The sequence below is a fragment of the Apium graveolens genome, chromosome 1 (assembly GCF_009905375.1).
Source record: "Apium graveolens cultivar Ventura chromosome 1, ASM990537v1, whole genome shotgun sequence".
NCBI classification, from domain to species: domain Eukaryota; kingdom Viridiplantae; phylum Streptophyta; class Magnoliopsida; order Apiales; family Apiaceae; genus Apium; species Apium graveolens.
The window spans coordinates 4681811-4704216 of NC_133647.1; the positions used below are offsets into that span (position 1 = coordinate 4681811).

General features: G+C 33.3%; 3 protein-coding genes across 4 annotated transcripts; 2 read left to right on the plus strand and 1 right to left on the minus strand.

Annotated features, from left to right (window-relative positions):
- Positions 1–930: 930 nt before the first annotated feature.
- LOC141660002 (ethylene-responsive transcription factor ERF061-like) lies at positions 931–2746 on the plus strand. Of its 2 annotated transcripts, XM_074466965.1 has the most exons (2): positions 931–2142; positions 2236–2746. In XM_074466965.1, the coding sequence occupies exons 1-2, from the start codon at positions 1476–1478 to the stop codon at positions 2337–2339; spliced, it is 771 nt and encodes a 256-aa protein (XP_074323066.1). In that variant the 5' UTR covers positions 931–1475; the 3' UTR covers positions 2340–2746. The 2 variants fall into 2 exon arrangements, with proteins under 2 accessions (XP_074323066.1, XP_074323061.1); XM_074466960.1 differs by having other exon boundaries at positions 937–2746.
- Positions 2747–4571: 1825 nt separating this feature from the next.
- On the minus strand, positions 4572–10907 carry LOC141718980 (uncharacterized). The gene is made up of 17 exons (XM_074521359.1): positions 10811–10907; positions 10341–10478; positions 9030–9080; positions 8753–8928; positions 8594–8671; positions 8371–8482; positions 7593–7677; positions 7455–7506; positions 7302–7363; positions 7114–7226; positions 6896–7017; positions 6612–6680; positions 6457–6514; positions 6156–6229; positions 5598–5640; positions 5358–5437; positions 4572–4744 (listed from the first exon to the last, which is right to left on the minus strand). Exons 2-17 carry the CDS (start codon positions 10459–10461, stop codon positions 4682–4684), a joined length of 1359 nt encoding a protein of 452 aa, XP_074377460.1. The 5' UTR covers positions 10462–10478; positions 10811–10907; the 3' UTR covers positions 4572–4681.
- A 3288-nt stretch (positions 10908–14195) lies between these two features.
- LOC141660012 (putative polygalacturonase) lies at positions 14196–19089 on the plus strand. Its single transcript, XM_074466969.1, has 6 exons — positions 14196–14470; positions 14700–15111; positions 16438–16558; positions 16765–16939; positions 17431–17501; positions 18000–19089. The coding sequence occupies exons 2-6, from the start codon at positions 14779–14781 to the stop codon at positions 18638–18640; spliced, it is 1341 nt and encodes a 446-aa protein (XP_074323070.1). The 5' UTR covers positions 14196–14470; positions 14700–14778; the 3' UTR covers positions 18641–19089.
- Positions 19090–22406: the final 3317 nt, after the last annotated feature.

A 22406-nucleotide genomic window follows, 5' to 3' on the forward strand; every position in this document is an offset into this window, starting at 1 on the left:
CAGATACCATATTCAACTCAAGCAGGATCATTTCATTTCTGTACCACCTTTTACACTTTAACACCTTCACTCATCCTAAGTCCCAACCTATCGTTCTCCCTTACTTGGTTTTCTCACTTTTTTAAGCTTTCTTACAATTGGATCAACCTCATGGCCTTGCATCTCTAAAAGTACATATTGCAACTTCAACTTAATACTATGAGATACCCTAATCTCAACAGGACAGCAGACGAGAATGTACAAGGAGCCCTATCCCATTAATCCCACATTAAAATGTCCCAAAATTACTAAAATACACTTCTAAACCATATATACATACAAAGATCTCGGCAATGACAAACGATATTGCACTTCTAGACTCTATATACATATGAGCATAACAAATAATATTGTTACAACATATCATATGTACAGAATTTTTTTTATATATTACCGTAAAAAATTTCTGCAATATATTATGGAATTAACAATCATTTGCTCTTGATTATTTCACTTACATATTTACCATATATAGCACTACTAGTAGTAGTATAAATTGACTGATCAAACCATTAAAAGACATTATTTTCTACCTTTTTTGAATCAACTAGTTATCTACTTGATTCCTTTTCCTAATCAAGTAGCCATCTACTTGAAATGAATCAGTGTGTGATTGTTATGTGATCCATCAATTTGGTAATTAGGGTCAATATCAACTATTAAGTACAATTAAAGAGTATCTATCATCTTGTGACTTAAAATTTCAAAAAATAATAAGATTGAACTTTTTTTATGAAGTAGTAAAAAAGAACACGGAAGGTACACGCACGTAACAAAAAACTTGACTGAATCTGTGACAAAGTACTTGCATTAAATTGCAAAAGTAGAGCTTTATATAACGTGTTACATAGACACACATTTTTCCAACTAGTACGGAGTCCCAGTTCCCCACCACACACAAGTCAAAACAATTAGATGTGAAACAGAAAATGTAAGCCACTACAAATCACAGACTAAATAGGATCTGCCAAGTTGTAATATGTTGAACATTTCCATTTCTCTGTCACATCCCCACTTGGGGATCATTTTGTTACCAAAATACCCTTACTAGTTTAGACTTCATCTAGTCTACAAGGCTAGATTTTGAGGGCTAAAAAGACTCTAGAGTGAAGACAAACATCCACTTTTTGTATTCAACACATTAGGGTAAAGACAAACTTATACTTTTTGAGAGGAAAGTAGAGTTGTGACCAAGAAATGAACCCATAGCTGCAGCTATAAATACACTGTATCAGCAGCAGACTAAAGATATCAAAGACTCTCTCTACCCTTTTCTTACACTGGCAATAGCTAAACCAAGAAAGCAAACTCTACATAAAATATCTTCTCCAAAACTTTCATCTTTGAGTCATTTTTCTGTTCAGAACTTCGGCTGGTCTCCGTGTAATCGTTTATCAGCAGAGTTCTATTCTTTAACCGGAAAGTTTTCAAGGGAAATGGACAATAACATGGCTTTCATACACAACGAAGGTATTGATATTCGGACTTCACTGTCAAATATTATACTAGGGGGTACAAACACACTGGACTCAATATTTTCTCACTGCTCATCCTCAGTCCCGTGTTATAACACTGCTGCTGAGCCATTTGGTTCTTCATTGTATCTCCAACAGAGAGATTTGCTACAGAAGTTCTCTGAAGAAAATCCATCAGGAAATGCATATTCACAAACACAAATTCCCAACCAAATTCAGAAGCCTTTATACAGAAACAGCAATCTATCAAAGAAGAATCTGTACCGAGGAGTACGACAGAGGCACTGGGGAAAATGGGTAGCTGAAATCAGACTCCCGCAAAATAGAACAAGAGTATGGTTGGGAACTTATGAGACAGCTGAATCTGCAGCCTATGCATATGATCGTGCTGCTTATAAGCTTCGTGGCGAATATGCACGCTTGAACTTCCCGACTCTTCGAGATCTAAGCAAGCTGGGAAATGGAGATGATTCAAGATTGAAAACATTGAAAAATACCGTGGATGCAAAAATTCAAGCTATTCTGCATAAAGTAAAGAGGGAGAAGACTAATAAGATTAGTTTAAGTGCTGGGATTGAGAGTCAGAAAGTGATGATAGTAGATTCAAGTTCTTCGACTTCACTGACTGGTGAGAGCAGTAGTCTTAGTAATGAAATTGCCTCATCCAACGTTTCTGAAGATTGGTTGTGTAAAGACGTGAACTCTCCCTACTCTGTTTCAGGCAATTGTTTGGCGTCACCCGGGGATTTGGAATTCGGAGGCTTCTCCCTAGCACACATGCCATCATATGATCCAGAATTGATCTGGGAAGTTCTTTCTAATTAATAGGAAACATTTTGGTTTCGGTCTTCATAATTGAGTTAGAGTCTAGCGGCACTCACTGCAAATGTAGTATTCAATAGTGAGCTATTCAAGAAAATGATATATGTGTATACTCTAGTCTTCTACTTGTTATACTTGTATCCTTCTAATATTTGAACATAATTAGTATATCCTTTGTGGGAATTTATGAGAAAAAATTTGTGTAGCAATGTAACCTGAAAGATCTCTTATCCTTTCTAAGGTGGAAAGGTTATAATATTAAGACCAGTATTACTACAACCAATCCTACGTTTTTGTCTTCTTTAACAAGTGCTAATGCCGGTTCACTATCTGACTAGTGACTAAGATTTGGTAACTGAAGATGGTATTGTAGAAGTAATACAAATGAGTCGCATATTATACATTTTAATTCTGACTTATGCTCTGCATATATTGATATTGATGATGCAGATTGCAGACCAGAGAATAAAGGTTGTGATCCTAGAGTATGTTAAAACTGGAAAAGTCCTAATTTATTAGATTCATTATATTGTGTGTATAAATCTGTGTAGTTGGAATTATAGAATTTAACTAATAAAAAAGGCTTAAATTTTTTTATCTGATAAATTTCAAGAGAACATATCTGCACTTCCTTAACAGTCTAGGCACTTTAGTCACGTCCCTATTCAAAAATTCGCTCTAGACAATATTCAAACTATTCCACAATTGTTTACGCCTTAACAAACCTTCCACTTAACGCATCTTGTGCGCGCACAAACATCCCGGGCTAGCATGTTCTATTTTCCCCAATCTTTAGAGTGTGTACTTATTTCGACCTATGCACGATATCATACTTGATCCTATTTCCTAAGCTATACCCAGAAATCCGCTCCACTCCTTTTGAACACAGTCTTTTAGGAAATAGGTCTACTCTGCTTGGTCTGCCTTACTTTCATTGAACCTGCAATTTCAGGTCATAAATCCTCATTCATCTGAACTCTCAGCCGACCTTAGCTATCCAAATTTATCCTAATCAAGCGGATTAATAAAGCTAATGCAGAAGTAAACGAGTTATTTAATAATTTAGAGCTACGGGTTTTCATTTTTGATGTGTTATGGGACTGGTAGATATCACACTTTAGTTGTGAAACATGTAACGATCACCCACTAATGGAATTAAAGTCATGTCAACTAATGGGGTAAGCTTGCAACGGATTTGATCGGGCAATGTGGTACAATAGCTTTATAGGGTGATTTTTAGTGGGAGGAAGATTTCATCGAATACAAGTCAAAGTGGTGATTTATTTAAGTTGATTAAAGTTTTACTTATTTCAGTAACCTACAAGAAGTTTTTTACTTAATGCATCCTAGACTCATTCTTTTTGCAAGTCTTAAAAGCGACATATTTCATATAGTAACACTGATTTTTTTAGAGAATCACAGACTGAAAGGACATGATGGCAGGTGGATCTAATCGCAAGGTCAGCCACCCTAGATTAAGTCAAAACTCAGAACATATTAAATACCAACAAAAACCATAATATATATAATTTCTATTAGTTCAAGCACACGCCATATCTTTGAGTCCAATCCTAAAATGAAATTAAAATTAAAACTATATATTATGTAAAACCTCTGCAAAAAACCCAAAAAAATACATATATCTGCAATTGAAGCTTAGATCTGTAATAGATCAGAAATACAAAGAGGCTGCATCCAAATCAGTTCAAAACATCTCTAAATCTTATAACTTGTATTTATCTGAGTATGATCCACATGCAATATCTAACAATAGTAATGGACTATGCCTATATTTTAGTATCGCAAACAACAGTCCACTTCAGAATACCTATGCAAGTCTTTAAATAAAGGAAACTGCAAGCTGCATAATATGTTCATAATTCCTGGCCTTAGATGCAGCATACACAACAAATTTTAGATTCTTATACGAAGGTGATTTGCCAGCCTAAATGTACAATGAGATGCTCAGACAAAACTTCTTGTTGTAATTTCTTTTATCCTCAAATCAGCAAAGTATGGACTACGCTAATAAAGCTACTGATTTTAATGTCATTATACACTTAATATAAAGCATTATCTGTAAGATGGTAACCACTTGTAGTATCACATGGAAAACATGATATATAGGAGTAACCGGTACTGCAAGATACCTTGTTCTGCTTAGGTATTTCTTTGAACATTGTGAACATTAGAAACTAATTACGATATAACTGTTTATACTTCCGCCCGCTTAAAGAAGATAAATATTAAGTTCACATAGCATTAAAATATGTATTTGGTTACAAACTAATATGTATACAAATAAAAGATAACAAAGTTGAGACCTGACGAAATACTGGACAAGACTACCAGGTTAAAGAGTTCCTTGACTGCTCTTTCTTTGCAATATATAAGCTTTCTATATCCTCCTGCAACAACCATGAACAAGTAAAGTTTGTTAATTGTATAAATTCTCAGAAGATAGCCTTAGCAGAACGCTTGATCTTTCCAAGACGTATGGATAAGAGTGTATAGTTGAATTTAAAATTTCTACAAAGGAATATGCAGGGAGAAAATTTAGTATAAAAGGTGTAAAAGAGTATAAGATCTTGTTTGGGTCTTCCTCTATTACCTTAAGATTTTAGTGTGGCTGGTTACTTAACATGGTATCAGAGCGCGGTTTAGGGAGGACTCGATCCCACCCCCATTTATTTTATTTGAATATTTGTTGTTGGTATTGATATTGGTATTAGTTGTATTTGTTGTTGTCAATCGTAGCGAAAAGTATCGTACGATTGAGGGGGAGTGTTAAAGAGTATAAGATCATGTTTGAGCCTTCCTCTACCACCTTAAGGTTTTAGTGTGACTGGTTACTTAACAAAAGGAAACTGGTCTATCAAGCATCCTCGTAAAGTTATAGTTCAAAAATCAAAAGTAATACTTTTAACGTTGGGGCCATAGTGTGCAGAAAATTCGAAAGCAGTCAAACATTAATGGCAAGGCAAAACGAAGGACTACAGAATTCAAATTAATGTAAATCACCTTGCAAGACTTTAGCAACGGTTGCAAGAAAGATGATCTGAAGTATCTGACTGATTGTCCAAGTGAGGTTGCATCCCATTCTGTGAAAAATATCCAACAGAAAAGAAAAGAAAATGAGCTAATACTGGAAAGCATTACATTTCAGCAAAGCCGCGTTATCAAATGCATCAGTGCTTTGTCAATATGAACATATATTACTAGATACAGTGAAGCAAACTTCTACATAAAAGTTCTGCTTACCATCACCCTCTGACCTCAAACCCATGTTGATTTCTCCCAGAAGCTGAAAATACGAATAAAAGAGATTTATTTTGTATAGTTTACATATAACAAAATAAGATTCAAGAACCATGTATTTTAGTTCCCAAGTTGGTTTCTACACTCATAAACAGAATGTCAAATTACAAGATGGGGAAATAAGGACAACTGATCAACTCGAGTCCAAATTTTTAAATGCTACAGAAAATGTCTGAAATTTCTGTTTTTACTAATAAAAAATTATACTAGCATATAAGAAATATAACATGTATTTCATCTTCAAAGGTATCCTAATTCCTATAAGAGCATCCATTTAAAAACTGACATCGCCACACTGTTTTTTATAATCACCGAATTCCTCAATAGTAACATAAGTTAACTTAATACTATTACTGTCATTTAAATAAGCCATATGCAGAAAAATAAAAACTCACACACCCAATTTTCCCACCTGAACCCTCTCAACTTCTAATTACTAAAGACTCAAAAGGAAGGAGGGTAGCGGGGGTTAGAGTAAATTAAATTTCCAAATGTCCTTACCTTGGAAAGGGTAGGCACAGTCGTCGGATCAAACTCCTCACAACGATCAGGATCGATAGGGACACAAACACGACCTAGAAGACGATAAATAAATTTAGCAATTTAAACATCAGAGTTGGTAAGCAGGCAACTGTATTTTCTTTAAACACAATTAGGATTAAAATTTGAAACTTAAAAAGATTGTTCTATTTCACTAACTGGAACAGAAACTATAACCAAGGATTATGCCAATTAGTAAGCCACATTTTTTATAATTCAATTTTTATGCAGTTCCTACTTAACAAGGTCAAAGATACCTAACCTGTTTTGGGATGTACACAGAATGGTGCCTTCAGTAAATGGTTCATGTGCTTTGAGACCTGAAATGCAAGGAGAATCAGCCTCTTAACATTTAAAAAACACTGTAGAAAATAGAGAAAGGGGGTGACAGAGGGGGGGGGAGAGGCAAATAGCAACCTCCATATCAATCCTTGGATAGGCATAAGAGAACACGATCTCTTCAACGCATCTAGGGACCCCTGGTGCCTATTACATAGAATGCAGACATAAGTTCATAAATTATTTCCTATATATCTTAAATGCCTTACTCCTGAGACATGAATTTCAGTCCCCCAAAAGGGGCATAACTTCCTAAGCATCTAGGTTGAACACTAGAAACAAGGATCTCTTGCAAGGGAGAAGTATCAGCTACCACTTTGGCATTACCATAACAAAATTTTATCATAAAAGGGAAGAAGTACCTTCTGCTTTCCAGATTGAAGCAGATGTTTCACTTGATCCCATCTAAAAACATTTATGTCTTCTTTGGCCTTAGATGAACGCCTGCTATCTTGCCATTTTCCACGAAGCTCAGAAGTTATACCTGAAATACAAAGACTTATTTATATAATAAAATTGATAGACAGAAAAATTCACAAAGGGTGAAAAAAGAACAAGATGTTATTAAAAGAAAGCATACCTTCATCCGGAATCATGTCAAGTATTTTTTCATATCTCTCATCTGAGAGCAGTTGCTGACTGCTAAGCAATTTCTGCTCGAAAAAGTCCTTCAAAACATTCGTGTAGGATCTTCTGCAGCGATAGAATGAGTGTGAATGAGAGTCTAAGGTTAATACAGAACTACAGGATTATCAACAAAGCACTTACGCTAGAAAAGGATGAAGTGCCTGACCAATCAGGGAAACCTTTTTATGACTATTTTCATTCCCCTAAAATATAGAAAGAACAAACCAAAACCTATCAAACCAAATGTTACTAATATCTGAAATTTTAGTTAGTTAAAAAGAAGTTTTAAGCAACCTTGTAAACCCGAAAATAATCAGCAACAGCTGCTCTCTGTTCATTATTTAACCTGTATAACAGGAGCAAAAACTAAAATAATGAGAATTCACAAATAAAACAAAAGTTCAATGAAAATTAATCCAAGTATTGCTTTACCTTCTTGCTTTTGCATCACAAACCCAACAGTGGACACCTCGTCGGCCACTAAAAACCCATAGAATATGATTAAATCCAAAATCATCTGCATAACAGGAGATGAAAGTGTAAGGGTAGTATGTAATTAACGCAATATATCTTAAGTACACTCATAGACATACATAAGAACAATCTAGCAAAAAAACTTTCTGAAACTCTTCAGCTTCTAGCCTTCAGGAATGAGTGCCAACAGATACAAGCAACAAAAATTCTAATATACAAAATGCTTAACACATTTTATGGAGTATAGAAAAAAACAAACCACTATAATGTTTATATTGTGAAGATAAATAACTTACCAGATTAATATATTAAGCTAAAAATAAAAAATTAAGTAAACAATGACTACAGCAGTGCATGACATTTAGGAACATGGACATCATAATACACATACAGCCATGACATGTCTAAGTCTTCCCTACCTCACAAACAAACTTGAATGAAAGATCTGACCTAAGAAAATATTAACAGTAATCATTTTTACTTCATACTTATTACAGCCATGATATGCCTTTTGTACATAATATAGCACTCAATATCTGGCATTCACTAAGGAATGCCAGATTCCAACTTGGGGAAGGGAAAGTCTGTAAGAACAGAACTTCAGAAAACACACAATTCACGTATTTAGTGGTACAATGTAAACATAGATGCAGACAAAATAAACTATTTTCTGGCTTTTCGTCAGTTTGAAACCAAATCATCTTTAGACAGACACTGGGAGGCATTCTGCACACACCTCTGAGGGAAGTATCGAGAACTTTAATTGCAATGGTCATCAATGGCCAACAGTCCAAGCAAACATCAGCTCCTGAGCAGCAATATCTGACATCATCATAATCCGTCATATCCTGTTGTGCAGAGACAAATTAACATATTAATGTCGATCCACTGTGAACTTGTAAATTTTTATGATATTTTTAGCATGAATTGTATTGTGAATGCATAATTATTCTACTTACTATATCGAAAACTAACTCCCTTTCTACTGGAGTGAAAACATTGTCGCCAGCTTGAGCATAGGCATGTCTCTTTGCAGGCTACATCAGAGATTAATCATCAATTTTACCATGCAGGAAAAAATTGAAGTACAAAGAAAAGGCAAATCAAGATATTTTTACATCAACACTATAAACGGGACCAATATCGATTTTGAATGGACACTTTTCTTTGATTGCGTTTTCCATATCAGATGCACTATTAAAAGACTGAAAGCGCAGATATATGTCATTGTCCAATGTGAAAGAAAATTCTCTACGCCCAAAAAATGACTGGTCACAACCAGGATGCTTGCCATCTACACATAGTTAATCAGCATAACTAGTTAAAAAGGTGACATGACAAACCAAGAAAGAGGTCAATAACCCAAAAAAATGTGGAATACGTAGCACAATTTACCAGTTCCATATGACATCCATCTGAAGATATCGGCATGTGGAAAAAGCTTTCCTGTCCAAATCGAAAATTTCAATTATGTTTAAATATACCGGTGTCTGTAAAATTTGTTAATTGAACAGAAGACAAAGAAATAGCAGAAACTATAGGAATATGTGACAAATGATCTTAAAAAAACTTCAACTGCATGGTATTTTTTAGGACATATATACTTGCACCAAATATCATTACATATACTTTAAAATTGGTTACAAACTGCACAACATCATAGGTCAGCAATGCTGTAGTATTTTATCCGTTAATTTCTGCATAGACTACAAATTATCCTTATCAAAGTTACTTTTAGATACTTTGTCTACTTATATACAGACATTATCAATAATCTCTAAGACTCTAACTAACACTACATACGAATAATCAAAGCAATGAAGTTATTTTTTACACCAATTAATCTATTCTATCATAGTATCATAACCTAAAATGCGCTCCAACAAATCAATCAAGCTTCTTAAAAGACTTTTTAATTACCTATTACCGCTACAAAGTACAAATTAACAGAATAAAAGGAACAAGAGAGTAACTTAATCATCTTCATATCCAAATAAAACCAAAGAGCAGCTAGGCCGAAGCTGTAAAGTGAGAGCACATTCGAATAACAGAATCATCTTAAAAGCAAAAACTAGAGTAAGGGCAAAAAGCCTAAAAAAACTAAACCTCGCACATATACATTACTTATAACACGAGAAATCTCAACCTACCTAAACCTCTAACACACACACACACACATAAATATTACTTATAACACTAGAAATCTGAACCTACTTAAACCTCTAATGTTCGCGCGCGCGCACACACATTACTAATAACACGAGAAATCTCAACCAACCTAAACCTCTACACATACATTACTTATAACACTCTAAATCTCAAACTAACTAAATCTGAGTGCACGCTCACAGATCACTTATAACACGATAAATCTCAAACTAACTAAACCTCTAACACACTTGCGCACACACACACATAAAGTAAGTTATAACTAAAATACATTACTATCAACATAAATAACCGGTAATTGTGTACAACTACTCCAAACAAGAACGAAACTAACTAAATCTGAGCACATGCACACAAATCACTTATAACAGTAGAAATCTCAAACTAACTAAACTTCTAACACACTAGCACGCACGCATATAAAGTCATTATTATAACTAAAACACATTACGATCACGACTCAACATAAATGACTAATAATTATCTACAATTAACTCGAGAAAAGAACTACTCGAAAAAAGAACTAATTGAAAATACCGTAATAAACTTTGAGGTAACTAGGGTTAAATCCATCAGGAACCGCATTGATTCGCATCAATTCAGATCGAGGTTCATCAATTATCATGTCATCTTGTCCATTCTCAGCTTCTCCGGGCATAATTTCACAATTAAAACCTTCAATTATTCAAATAATTACTTTTCAAAAATGCTAAAAAAGAGTAATAAACTAACATAATAAAACACATTAATCTGAATATGTATATAGAAAAGGGAATGAGAGATCACCTTAACTATATAATTAATCAAAACTACGTAGTTTAATTCTTATAAATCAAAAAATGAAACCAATTATATAAACGAGAGAGAGAGGGAGAGAGAAAGAGAGGGAGAGATATAGAGGGGGGAAGAGAGAGAGGGAGAGAGGGAGAGGGAGAGAGAGGGAGAGAGAGGGAGAGAGAGGGAGAGAGAGAGAGAGAGAGAGAGAGAGAGAGAGAGACGCAACTTACGGTTGCGATGTGTGGCGGTGGACTTTGCGATTGTGAATCTGCGGTGGATTGTTTTGGCGGCAAGGGGGATGAAAATGAGTGTAAAAGGAGTAATTTTGGCGGGAAAATTCGGGTCAGAATTTGTTTTCCTGGGTGTTTGTTGGAGCCATGAAGCCCGAATAGTTAATGGATCGGACTAACAGATGGGCCAAAACTTTGAGCAATTATTGTTTTCTCCGGGTCCAGTCTAAGCCCAGCCTTTGTCTTCTTTTTAAAGTTACAAAAAATGCTACATTTTCAAAAAACAATCGGTTTTATTGTGCCACCAAAATTAACAAAATACGAAATTATTTGAATCAAGTTTTTTTTGCTGCATTCACGGTTTGAGGCTTCATCTAGGGGTCATTTGGTCGCCAAATGGTACGGGGTTTTAATGAGAAATCAGGTTAAGGTGATATAAGGTTGGGTATTATTCTCGATGTCGCGTGTTTAGTTGCCGTGAAATTTATTAATTTTTTTTCATTAAAAAAAAATTAATTTTATATTATTTTGATTTATTGATTTAATTTTGTGTTAAATATTTTCATAGAATTTGTTATGGATTAAAAATTAAGGTATATTACTGCTGTATGTATTACTAAGTAACGTGAGTTTCGATACTCGATTTAACTGTTCTTGTATCTCGTGACTCAATCTGCCTTAACAAGATGCATACGTACTTTGCTGATTGTCAAGGATCAAGTTATAAAACGTAATTCTAATTTGTGGGGTGAGACCCCTTATATAAATGTTGGTGGTCCTTGAATTGGACTTGGTATAGGAGATTTGGTAGCCAAGTCTCATAATTATAATGGACTTTGGATTTCTAAATAGTAGAAAACTGATTCTTTATTTTTTTAGGTCCCTTAAAGGCTAATCTATAAGGATTTATGTCCTTATTGGGACTCTTCTCGATAGTTGATTATTCCCTTATTAATTAATTACGAAATTAATAAATATTCAGGGTTTTGGGCCTTCTTTGTTCCATCAGGCCTGATCTGGTCCATCAGGCCTGATCAATCTGTTAACATTTTTGATCTGAATGTCATACATCTTATTATCGGGCCGAGCAACCCAAATCATGTATAATTAATATAATATTTAATTACACAATCAGGATTTATTTATCACTACCAGAATTGTATATAAAATGAATGATATATTTGATTCCCTGTAGCATGTTTGATACCCACCTTACTAGTGTGATATCAAAAATTCATACATTGATTGTTTGAGTTATAGGTTTGAAGGCTTAAATTTTACATTTATAAATAGTATGAACCAAACATCCCGTAATTGCATGGAGTTGTATAAACAAGTTGAGTTTGCATTTATAGTTGTATCGAGTTACCGAAAAATTGTACTTTTGAAAAAAAAATGCGTTTTTTTAGAATATGAATATAAAAAATTATATTCATTTAGAAAAGAGTTCTATGCACCCTCCTACTTCGGGCAAGTACCGGAACTTTAGCAAAACACTTAATTAAAATAAATTTCTTATTTTTTAAATAATATTAAAATTAAAATTTTCTTCACGCCAACTATAAAGAATAGATTTTGAATTTTTAAATCATACTATTGAATTCAGTTTCGATTTTTATTTTATAATATTAATTTAAAAATTTATAACTCTGCTAAAATTAAGCTGGAGTGTATAATCAAAATAATTGTTAAATTGTTTTAGTAAAATCATAAAAATTTGGGGTAAATACTATAAACTAAAATTACTAGTATTACATGAAAATTTTAAAGTTGCTATTTGGATCAAAAATCGATTTTTAATATTATTTGAAAAAAAAACGATTAACTTTTGCGTGTGTTCAATTAAACGAGATTATGAAAATGGATCAATAATGAGTATCAAAATATAAGTTAATGTGTAAATATGTTTTTAAAATTGTGCTACACGTTTATTTTCCATCAAAGTTGAAGATTGTAAATTATAGTTAACTCTTAAAAAAAAACCATAAAAATACATACTTTCAAAATCATAGAATATCACTCTCATTCAATTACAATAATAAACCAATATTTATAAAAATCTTAAATAAAATTTCTTAATTTAAATAAATTCAAAAATTATTATTCTGAATTTAATAGACCACTATTAATATAATTAAAAATTCTTTATTAAACAATTATGTACATCTTACAGATATCTCTCGTAATAGATGCCGGGAAAGAATCAAAACTACTTTCAAATAATTTTTTGAATAAATCATCAACGAGTATACTTATATAAAGGGCATGTTGAGTGTGGTGAGATTTTATTTTTTCTAATTTTCTCAATTACTTGTATGAAGGAGACGACAAGTGAGTGAGATGGCGCTCGATCTATTTTTATATTTCTTTCAAAATTTAGAATTATTAAGTAAATAAAATATTAGTTACCTCGTATTACTCTAAAAAAAATTCTTATTTCAAATTATCATTTTAATTTTTTTCTTAAATTTCTTTACCATACTAGTACATTTTTCTTATACTCAAATTACCATGTTACTATTCTTATAATGAAATTATTCCTTATATCATATTCTTTTAAACTTTCCTCTAAATTCATATCACCATCCTATTATTTTTCTAAAATATCTTTACCATATTTATAAATTTTTCTTTTAACTCAAATTATCATGTTGTTATTCTCCTAAAAATTTATCTTGATATTACTATACAAATTTTATTTTCAAGTCAATACTCAATATCTCATTTTTATTAAAATTTATCCTTAAATCAATTTATCATCTTATAATTTTTCTAAAATTTCACTTCCATATTAATACTTGCCTAAACTTTTTTCTAAGTAAAAATTGTCATTTTAATATCCTCATAAATTTCAAGTTCTTATAAGATGTCATATGTTAAATTAGTTTATAAAAATATTTAAACTAATTATACAATCGATTAATAATTAAGAGATGATATAACTTTATGATATTAAATTTATAAATAATGAGAGAACAATTTTTTTGGAGTAAACATATTTAACAAGAGCGTAAATGTTTAAATTTAATTGGAATTTATGAATAATCAAAATAATTCGAGAATGAAAATAAATTATATAATTAATTCATAAATAATTTTTATTTTATCTTGGAGTACATTTCCCATGAATATATGAAAAAGGTATTATATAAATCTGCTGCAAATCATGACTTAATAAATTAATTAATTTTAGAAAATCAACAAGAGAATATCATAATTTTAGGAAACATTTATCAGGAAGATATATGTATTTATTGGATAAATAAATTAATTCGGAAAAATATTTTCCAAAATAAACAAACCGATCTTACAGAAAATAATTGAGACCGCAAAGAAAAGAGAAGAGAAGAAAGTAAAGAACAGGCTGTCCTGTCGGCTCGGCTGTGTGTACTTCACGCATCCCAACGTTCACTATTCAGCAACTACTTCTACTACTGTACCCTTCTTCTCCTTCAGTTGATCAATTACTACATTACTATACCCTCATCTCTCTCTCTCTCTCTCTCTCTCTCTCTCCCTACACACTCATCTCTCTCTCTCTCTCTCTCTCTCCCTCCCCTACACACTCATCTCTCTCTCTCTCTCTCTCTCTCTCTCTCTCTCAGGACAATCACTTGCAGACAAATCTCCCTTTGCAAACCAGCTTCACTTCACTTCCAGGTTCCAAACCTCCCTTTCTTCAAATATATAACATAACAACTCCATTAATTTTCTGCTTGGATCTTTCCCATTGGCACATTCATAGATCTCTCTTGCACATCTTTATTAATCCTTTTGCATTTTGTACCTATATTTTTCTCTACCAATCTTTTTATTGTAAAAGTATGTTTTGGATTTTTCTTTTTGTTACCTCACTAACCCCTTTATTATCTTTTGCTTAATTACACAGATAATCATCATAAATTGGACAAACCCTATTGGACTATTGGTATTATTCATTGTTTTATTACTAAAATTGAAAGTCGGAAATGTATCGATTTTGGGGTAATGTAGTTGGAGTACTGGCTATTTTAATGTTAATGAACTTAAGGGTGAGTTGTGAAGTTGTAACATGTTCCGGAATGGTTCCAATGGTGTACCGGAACGATAAGATATCGATTACGGATTTTGGAGGTGCCGGTGATGGACATACATTGAACACGAAAGCGTTTCGTGAGGCCATTTATAGGATTGAGCATTTGAAGAGGAGAGGAGGAACGCTTTTGTATATTCCTGCGGGGGTGTATTTAACCGGGAGCTTTAATCTTACGAGTCATATGACTCTCTATTTGGCTAAAGGGGCTGTTATCAAGGCCACACAGGTAGAATCGCTAGTTCTTGTTCTTTGTTTGTTTGTTGTAAATCGTATAACTTGTGCAATTATTTTGCAATTATTTTGAAAGTCGGTGATAGATTGTTTACTACATTGATGTATAATGTGGATGGTTATGAATTATAATCCTATAACGCATCACTAGTTCTTGTTTTGTTCGTAGAAAATCATATAGCTTGATGCAATTATTTTAAAATTAAATAGTAGATTCTTTGCTACACTGATGTATACTGAGGTGGCTTATAATCTAATTACTCGCAGTATTCTGTTGATGTAGATTTTTTTTTTCCTTTAATTGGGTTATAGTTTTTCAATGATTATGACTTGGTTTGTTTACGAGTATTTTGTAGATGTACAAATTTGAGGCAGCTAAATTTTGGGGAGTGCCTTGTAGGCTGAGATTTGTGTAGGGTTAGTGACTAATTAACTATACTTAACACATTTAATATGAATGGTGAAGAATAAAGTATTTGTGCCCAAGAAAAAACATAGGTCAAATTTTTTACTTATGTGGGGACTTCTTCCATGTGCATGGCATTTATAATATTGCATTTAGCAACCATGACAGTTGAACAGCCATTAAAGGATAGTACTAGAGGATGGTGTGCCAGCCTGTTGATATAAAATATAAAATGCAGAGGATGATATGTTTCCTGCAGTAGCATGTTATTATGTATTTTAATATCATATTGTGATACAGATGCACCATTAATTAATAGTGAACACTCTTGGTTCCTGTAGTCCTGTCTTATCCTCCGTTTTATTGGAAAATGTCACTATAGAAGGTCAGCCCCAATATTTTTTTTTCACTATTCTTAAAGGTAAACTAAATCATTTTTGACAGAATATTATTGTAGATTTTTGGACTTAAGAATTGTAAGCTTAGCATGTCCGATTGTCGCCTGGCTAATACGTCTGCGCATTTAGCTTCAGATCTTTTATCTTATTGAAATGCTTAGTCTTAAATTAGGTTTATCGGACTTTGCTTCCAAACCATAAACTCATAAAGTCTTTGAGTTGCGCATCTTATATTGTAATATTGCTAATACTAACGTAATATTGCGCATCATATATTGTTAAATTGCTGCTTGACCCCCTTCATAAATATAAATTAATAAACAATAAATAGTGATAACAATACTTTTCGTGTATATTAAAGTCTTCGCATAGAAAGAAGAACATTGATTTGTTTTTTTTTTTCAAGCAACCACAGTTACTATTTTATATTTATACTTTACCCATACTTCCTAGGTTCTATCATATTCTTATTTTATAACGAATTCTAAATTTGTTCTCTCATAACTTGATGCTTAAGGATACAAGTGATTGGCCCTTGATTGCTCCGTTGCCTTCTTATGGAAGAGGTAGGGAGCGCCCTGGTGACAGATACATAAGCTTTATTCATGGAGATGGGCTTCATGACGTGGTTATTACTGGTTAGTATCAGTACTCGCGTTTGTATATTTACTAATAAACACATGCTACTTAGTCATGCACAGTTTTATTTCTGAGTGAGAGCGTCTGGATTTGAAAGCAGGCTGCGTTTTAGATTTATACTGCACATTCTTCTGGTTAGAAGCATGGATGCTGGTATTAATGTATGATGTACACCTCCTTTAAATAGACCACTTGTTTTTCTTAGGTGAGAATGGGACTATTGATGGACAAGGTGATGTCTGGTGGAACATGTGGAGGCAGAGAACCCTCCAATTTACAAGACCAAATCTAATCGAGCTCATGAACTCCAGAAATATTATCATCTCCAATGTGATTTTCAAGAACTCGCCTTTTTGGAACATTCACCCTGTATATTGCAGGTATTTATAAATCCCGTTCAGTCAATATTATAATTATTTATAGACATAGAGAGTTCAGATTTATGGATTAAAATACCCAACCATTTTTTGTATATCAGAGTATCAGGCAGACTTATTTTGTAGCCTTACTTTCAAAGAATTGCGTATAAGCATTTTTTTTCCGTCTTTCAATCTAAATGCTTTAAATTTTTATAAATGCGTAAAGGTAATTATGTAATTTCATGTACAACATGGCAAAACCAACTGGCAGATATCCAGCAGGTGTCTCACAGTAGCTCGTATTTTGAGACTGGTCATTTTAACCTTTTTGTAAATCAAACTCGTTAGCCAACTATGCTGATGGCATATGAGACATCTATGTAACCCCTGCGATTCTTCGTGTAGCCAAATGAGTAGGCATCTTACTGTTGGTTGCCGCAGTGTTGTACATTCTGATTTCGAAGAAACTACATTGTAACGGGAACTAACACATGTTTTTTCTCCTATACCAGCAATGTTGTAATTAGATATGTCACGATATTGGCTCCAGCTGACTCTCCTAACACAGATGGGATAGATCCAGGTACATAACTCACGTTATGTTGTGGTATAAAGTGCTTAAATTTTTTACATATGCCTGTTATTTCCAGATTCCTCGTCACATAGATCATGGATGCAACATCATTGGTAAACTCTAAGTCTTGTATATTAAAGCTCCATGGGGCTTTGTCTCTGAACTCTAGCTTGATGTAAAACTTCGTTCTGCCACACATTTGTCAGCATAAATGTTCCTTTAAGTTTAAAAAAGTTGAAGCAGCTTGACACTCATTAGATAAATTACAAAGATTGTCTTCCATAGAATATTGGTTGTGAAGCACTGCACCTTTGTGTGCCCAGATGATTTCATGGCTTAAAGTTGAGAGTATTATCTTATAACAAATACTTGATATAATTTTTGTTTCTAAAATTATAAACATCCACAATATTACACTAATCTTTTTAAACATGAATAATAAGAAAATTATTGTATTATAAATAAAGTCCTTTTTATTTTCATTATTAAATTTCCCCTTTAATGCAGATTCTAGCTCTCATGTCTGCATCGAGGACTCATACATCGCTACAGGAGATGACCTTGTAGCTGTAAAAAGTGGGTGGGATGAGTATGGAATTGCTTATGGTCGCCCTAGCAAGTTCATCACAATTAGGAGGTTAACAGGATCTTCCCCATTTGCTGGAATAGCAGTTGGAAGTGAAACATCCGGTGGTGTAGAAAATGTGTTAGCTGAGCACATAAGCCTCTTCAACATGGGAGTTGGCATACATTTGAAGACGAACATTGGTAGAGGAGGGGTCATAAGAAATATTACAGTATCCAGTGTTTATATGGAAAATGTACGGAAGGGGATTAAAATTGCTGGTGATGTTGGAGATCATCCTGATGAAAATTATAACCCAGATGCCCTCCCAGTTCTCAAGAACATCGTGATCAACAATGTTTGGGGTGAAAAGGTTCTGCAGGCAGGTCTTATAAAAGGTCTGAAAAATTCTCCTTTTACTGGTATTTGCCTTTCAAATATCCACCTTAATGGTGCCACCGGAACAAGAAATCTTCCTTGGAAGTGTTCTGATGTTACTGGGACTGCTATTCAAGTTAGCCCATCGCCCTGTTCCGAACTGACGAGCATCGGTCAAGCTGGTTCATGCTCTGTTCCTTTCTAAAATCACGTGACCTTCAACTATGTCCAACTACTTTAAAAGCAAAATGAAAAATAAATTATCACGGGTCCAAAGATACACTGAATATGTATTTCACATTGGCGGATCTTTTATTAGTCACAAAATGGTGTAAATTCAAATATAATGCTATGCGGAAAAAACATGTCTCTGGTGGAACCGAGGTTGCTAAGTTAAGTTGATTTGCTCTTTGCATGTAATTTTATTTATATACGTACGCCACGTTGTCTATATCTTTACAAGAGAACTTTGTAGTAATAGGGATTTTGTGTGATTCACTTTCACTCAGTTGTGACAGGAAAGATTTGTGTCAGAGGCAGTTTTAAACCACTATTGGCATGCTAACCTTCCACATCAGTGATGATTGTTATCATTTTACCATCAGTGATTATTGTTATTATTTTATATTTTATATGAGAAATGATTTTATTATTGCATTGTATATGATTCAGTTCTTCACTCTACTATCTACTTCTTCAGAATTTTCATGTAGTCTTGCATTTATCATTTAATCTATGTGCTACATAGTGGCTACCTCAGTATTATGGCCCTAGAATTAAAAGCTTCAGCTTAATATCAAATAGATCTTTGTCTGTGAAATTGCATGATAACATAATGAATATCAAATTCATGCAAAGCTGAAGCTTCAGATGACATTTGTTGTATACAAGCATATACCGGTTCTACATATTCTGGTATGTTATTTGTATGGAACAAACTGTGCATGCTTCAGCATCTAGTATAGGATGGTAGATGCAAATTATTTACATGGAACAAAAAACATAGGAATAATATTATATACAAACCTTTCTATAGCTTATAATTATATAAATATGCATATTTAAAATTGGTTTAAAAACTTTCGGAAGCTTTTCATGAATCCACCTTGCTTTCTTGCTTCCATTTCCTTCCTCTTTTGAATTTCTTCTTCTACCTTCTTTTTAAGTTTCTGTCTAGCTATGTATTGCCTGAATGGACGCCGCATCATCATGTTTTTGTCTTCATCATGATGATGGCGGTGATGGGTCATTGGCCTCTTTTCCTGATCAGAATGACTGCTGATGTGAAGTGTAGACGGATCAAACCGTTCCTTGGTCTGTCCAGCCAAAACCATGTCATCTCTGGTTAAGACCATGTCATTTCCGTATGGAATCTGCTGATTGTTTTGGTTGGCATGGTTCATGTGGTGGTGACTGCATCGGTGGATGCGGAAGAGAGAGGGTCTCACGCGGAAATGACGGTTGATCGGACGAATTCTGAAGTAATTAGATGGATTAAGATTGAGTGTCTCAATAGAAATAGTGTTTTCTGATAGAACTGGAATATCTTTGTCGGATTCTTGGTGTTCTTTGACAGAAAGATCATGGTCAGATTCATGGGATTCTTTGATCGGAAAATCTTGGTCAGATTCATGGGGTTCTTTGATGAGAATATCTTGGTCAGATACCTCAGCTTCTTTGTTCTTGGATTGTGTCATGTGATCAGGTCTTTCCATTTCCAGCTCAATAGTAATTGCATCCGATGCCTTATGGTCGTCGTTCACATCATTGTTGTTAAATTTCGTCAGCTCAACAGTACTTGAATCCGATAATTTTTTCTCATCGTGCTCAAAGACTTCAGGATCAAGCTCAACACCAAGGACTTTGTCAGATGGCTCATGATCTGGAGCAGGGAGGAAAATTGTTCTCTTAAAACTAGGCCTAAAAACACGATCAGACACTTTCGCGTCATTGTCACGGTTAATGACAACATTCTTGGGTTGAACGTTCAACGGAATGCTGATCCGGGCGGAGGAGAAGGCAAATAAGCAGAGGAGGGTGAAGGTAAGGGCTAGGAGTTTGAAGGTAGCCATTGTTGAATGTGAACAAGAGGTGTTAAAATGAAACAAGGGAGTGAATATAAGAAAGGTTGAGTTGGTTAAAAAAGTGATGGTTTATATTTGTTGAGGTCTTGTAAATTTTTTTAGCGGTTAATGTGAAGAATGGACATTAGTTGAATTCGGGTTAGGTGACACGTTATTGGAGTCTTGACTCTTGAGAACTGAGGCTACAGCCTTTGGCTCCTATGGTGTCAAAATTTGGGCGTAAATAAATTTTTTTGGACAAATGTTATCTGTAACATTACAAATTAGTATCCGTTCTCATAATTTTTCGGGTTCGGGTTAAGCGAAATGAGTACTTGTTATCATAAATTTTCGGATTCGGATTAAGCGAGGATCAAATCCAAGAACAACATATGATAAATTTTTAATTACTTGAGTTATCCAAACTTGCTTAAAATTATTTAAATTTAAAGTATCATATTACCAAAGCTTTTCCAAAAAAAAAATTATATCCATATCCACTAATTAAACGGTTAAATTTATAATTGTCAACTCAAATACCCCGAATGAATTTTCTTTAAAAAAATTCCGAAATAATGTAATATGAAATTTATTGGATGTTGGCCTTATATGTCACTTTGACATTTTGACATAGAAAATGATCTAAATTGCAATTTTCGAAAAAGATGGCTCTTTATGTCACTTCTTAACAGAACATCGTATTCCGTTTTGATTTTTCTTTTAAAGGTAAAACGGAACTTCGTCTGCCGTTTTAGCACTTTAATTTATTTTTTTATTTATGGAAAAACGGAACTTTGTGTACCGTTTTAGCACTTTGATTTTTTTTATAGGACAAAACGTTAGATAAATCAGCGTTTTATAGTAAAATGTCACATAAAGTAGCGTTTTGTAGCAAAACGTCACATAAAGTAACGTTTTTACTTTGTTTAAAAATAATAATAAACAAAACACTATATCTTGTAAATTATTAAATCATAAATTAATAAAAAATATTTTAAATTATTTTCTTAAACCCAAAAAGGGATTGTTGAACACTAAAATTTTAAAAATTATTAAATTAAGTTACATCCTTAAAATTTATAATTATTTAATTTAAAATTAATATTTCTGGTTCCTAGGCCCTAAACCCTATATTAAATTAGGATTTACGCTCTAGGGATTAGGGCCTTCCCTGAATTGGTGTAACATTTTTTAATTTCTTTTTAAATGTTTCTAAAACCCAAAAGGGAATTGATAAATCCTAAATGTTAAAAATTGTTAAATTATGGTATCATTTATAAATTCTAAAAATATTAAATAATATAAATATTGAAAGACGTAACATTAAATGATGTTTCTGGAACCCTGAATAATACATCAAAACAAACTTAAAATAAGAAAACAAAACAGAAAATAAAGGAAATACAAAACATGACTTGAAGTCACGTTGCTACATTATTACAAAAAATAAGAGGCAAAACGGAAGACGATTTTCCGTTTTGTATGTATTAAAAAAATATTATATGACGCTATGAGATGACATTTTGGGTATTTCTCCTCTAAAGTGACAATTTGAATATTATTAATTGAAATAGTGACAATTTGGATCTTTGTTGTCATTTACTATCCTTGCTAATTAAAACTCGGGACTCGGAGCAATGGATTACATACGTTCCTTCTTATAAATAAATAGAAAAGTTGACAATTATCGAAATTATTATTAGGAAACTAAATTGCACTTTGTGCTCCTGCAATCTTATATTTTATACGTTGTGACCGAAAAAAAAGACAAGTGGGTGTGGGATCGTATTAACACAACTGTGATGAGTGTCAAGGCTTTGGGTCTCAATCTCTTGGCGGATTGGAGATGAGCTAAGGAAGTTAGTACAGTAAGTAGAGGACAACAGCAGATATATAGTAAGAAATGGG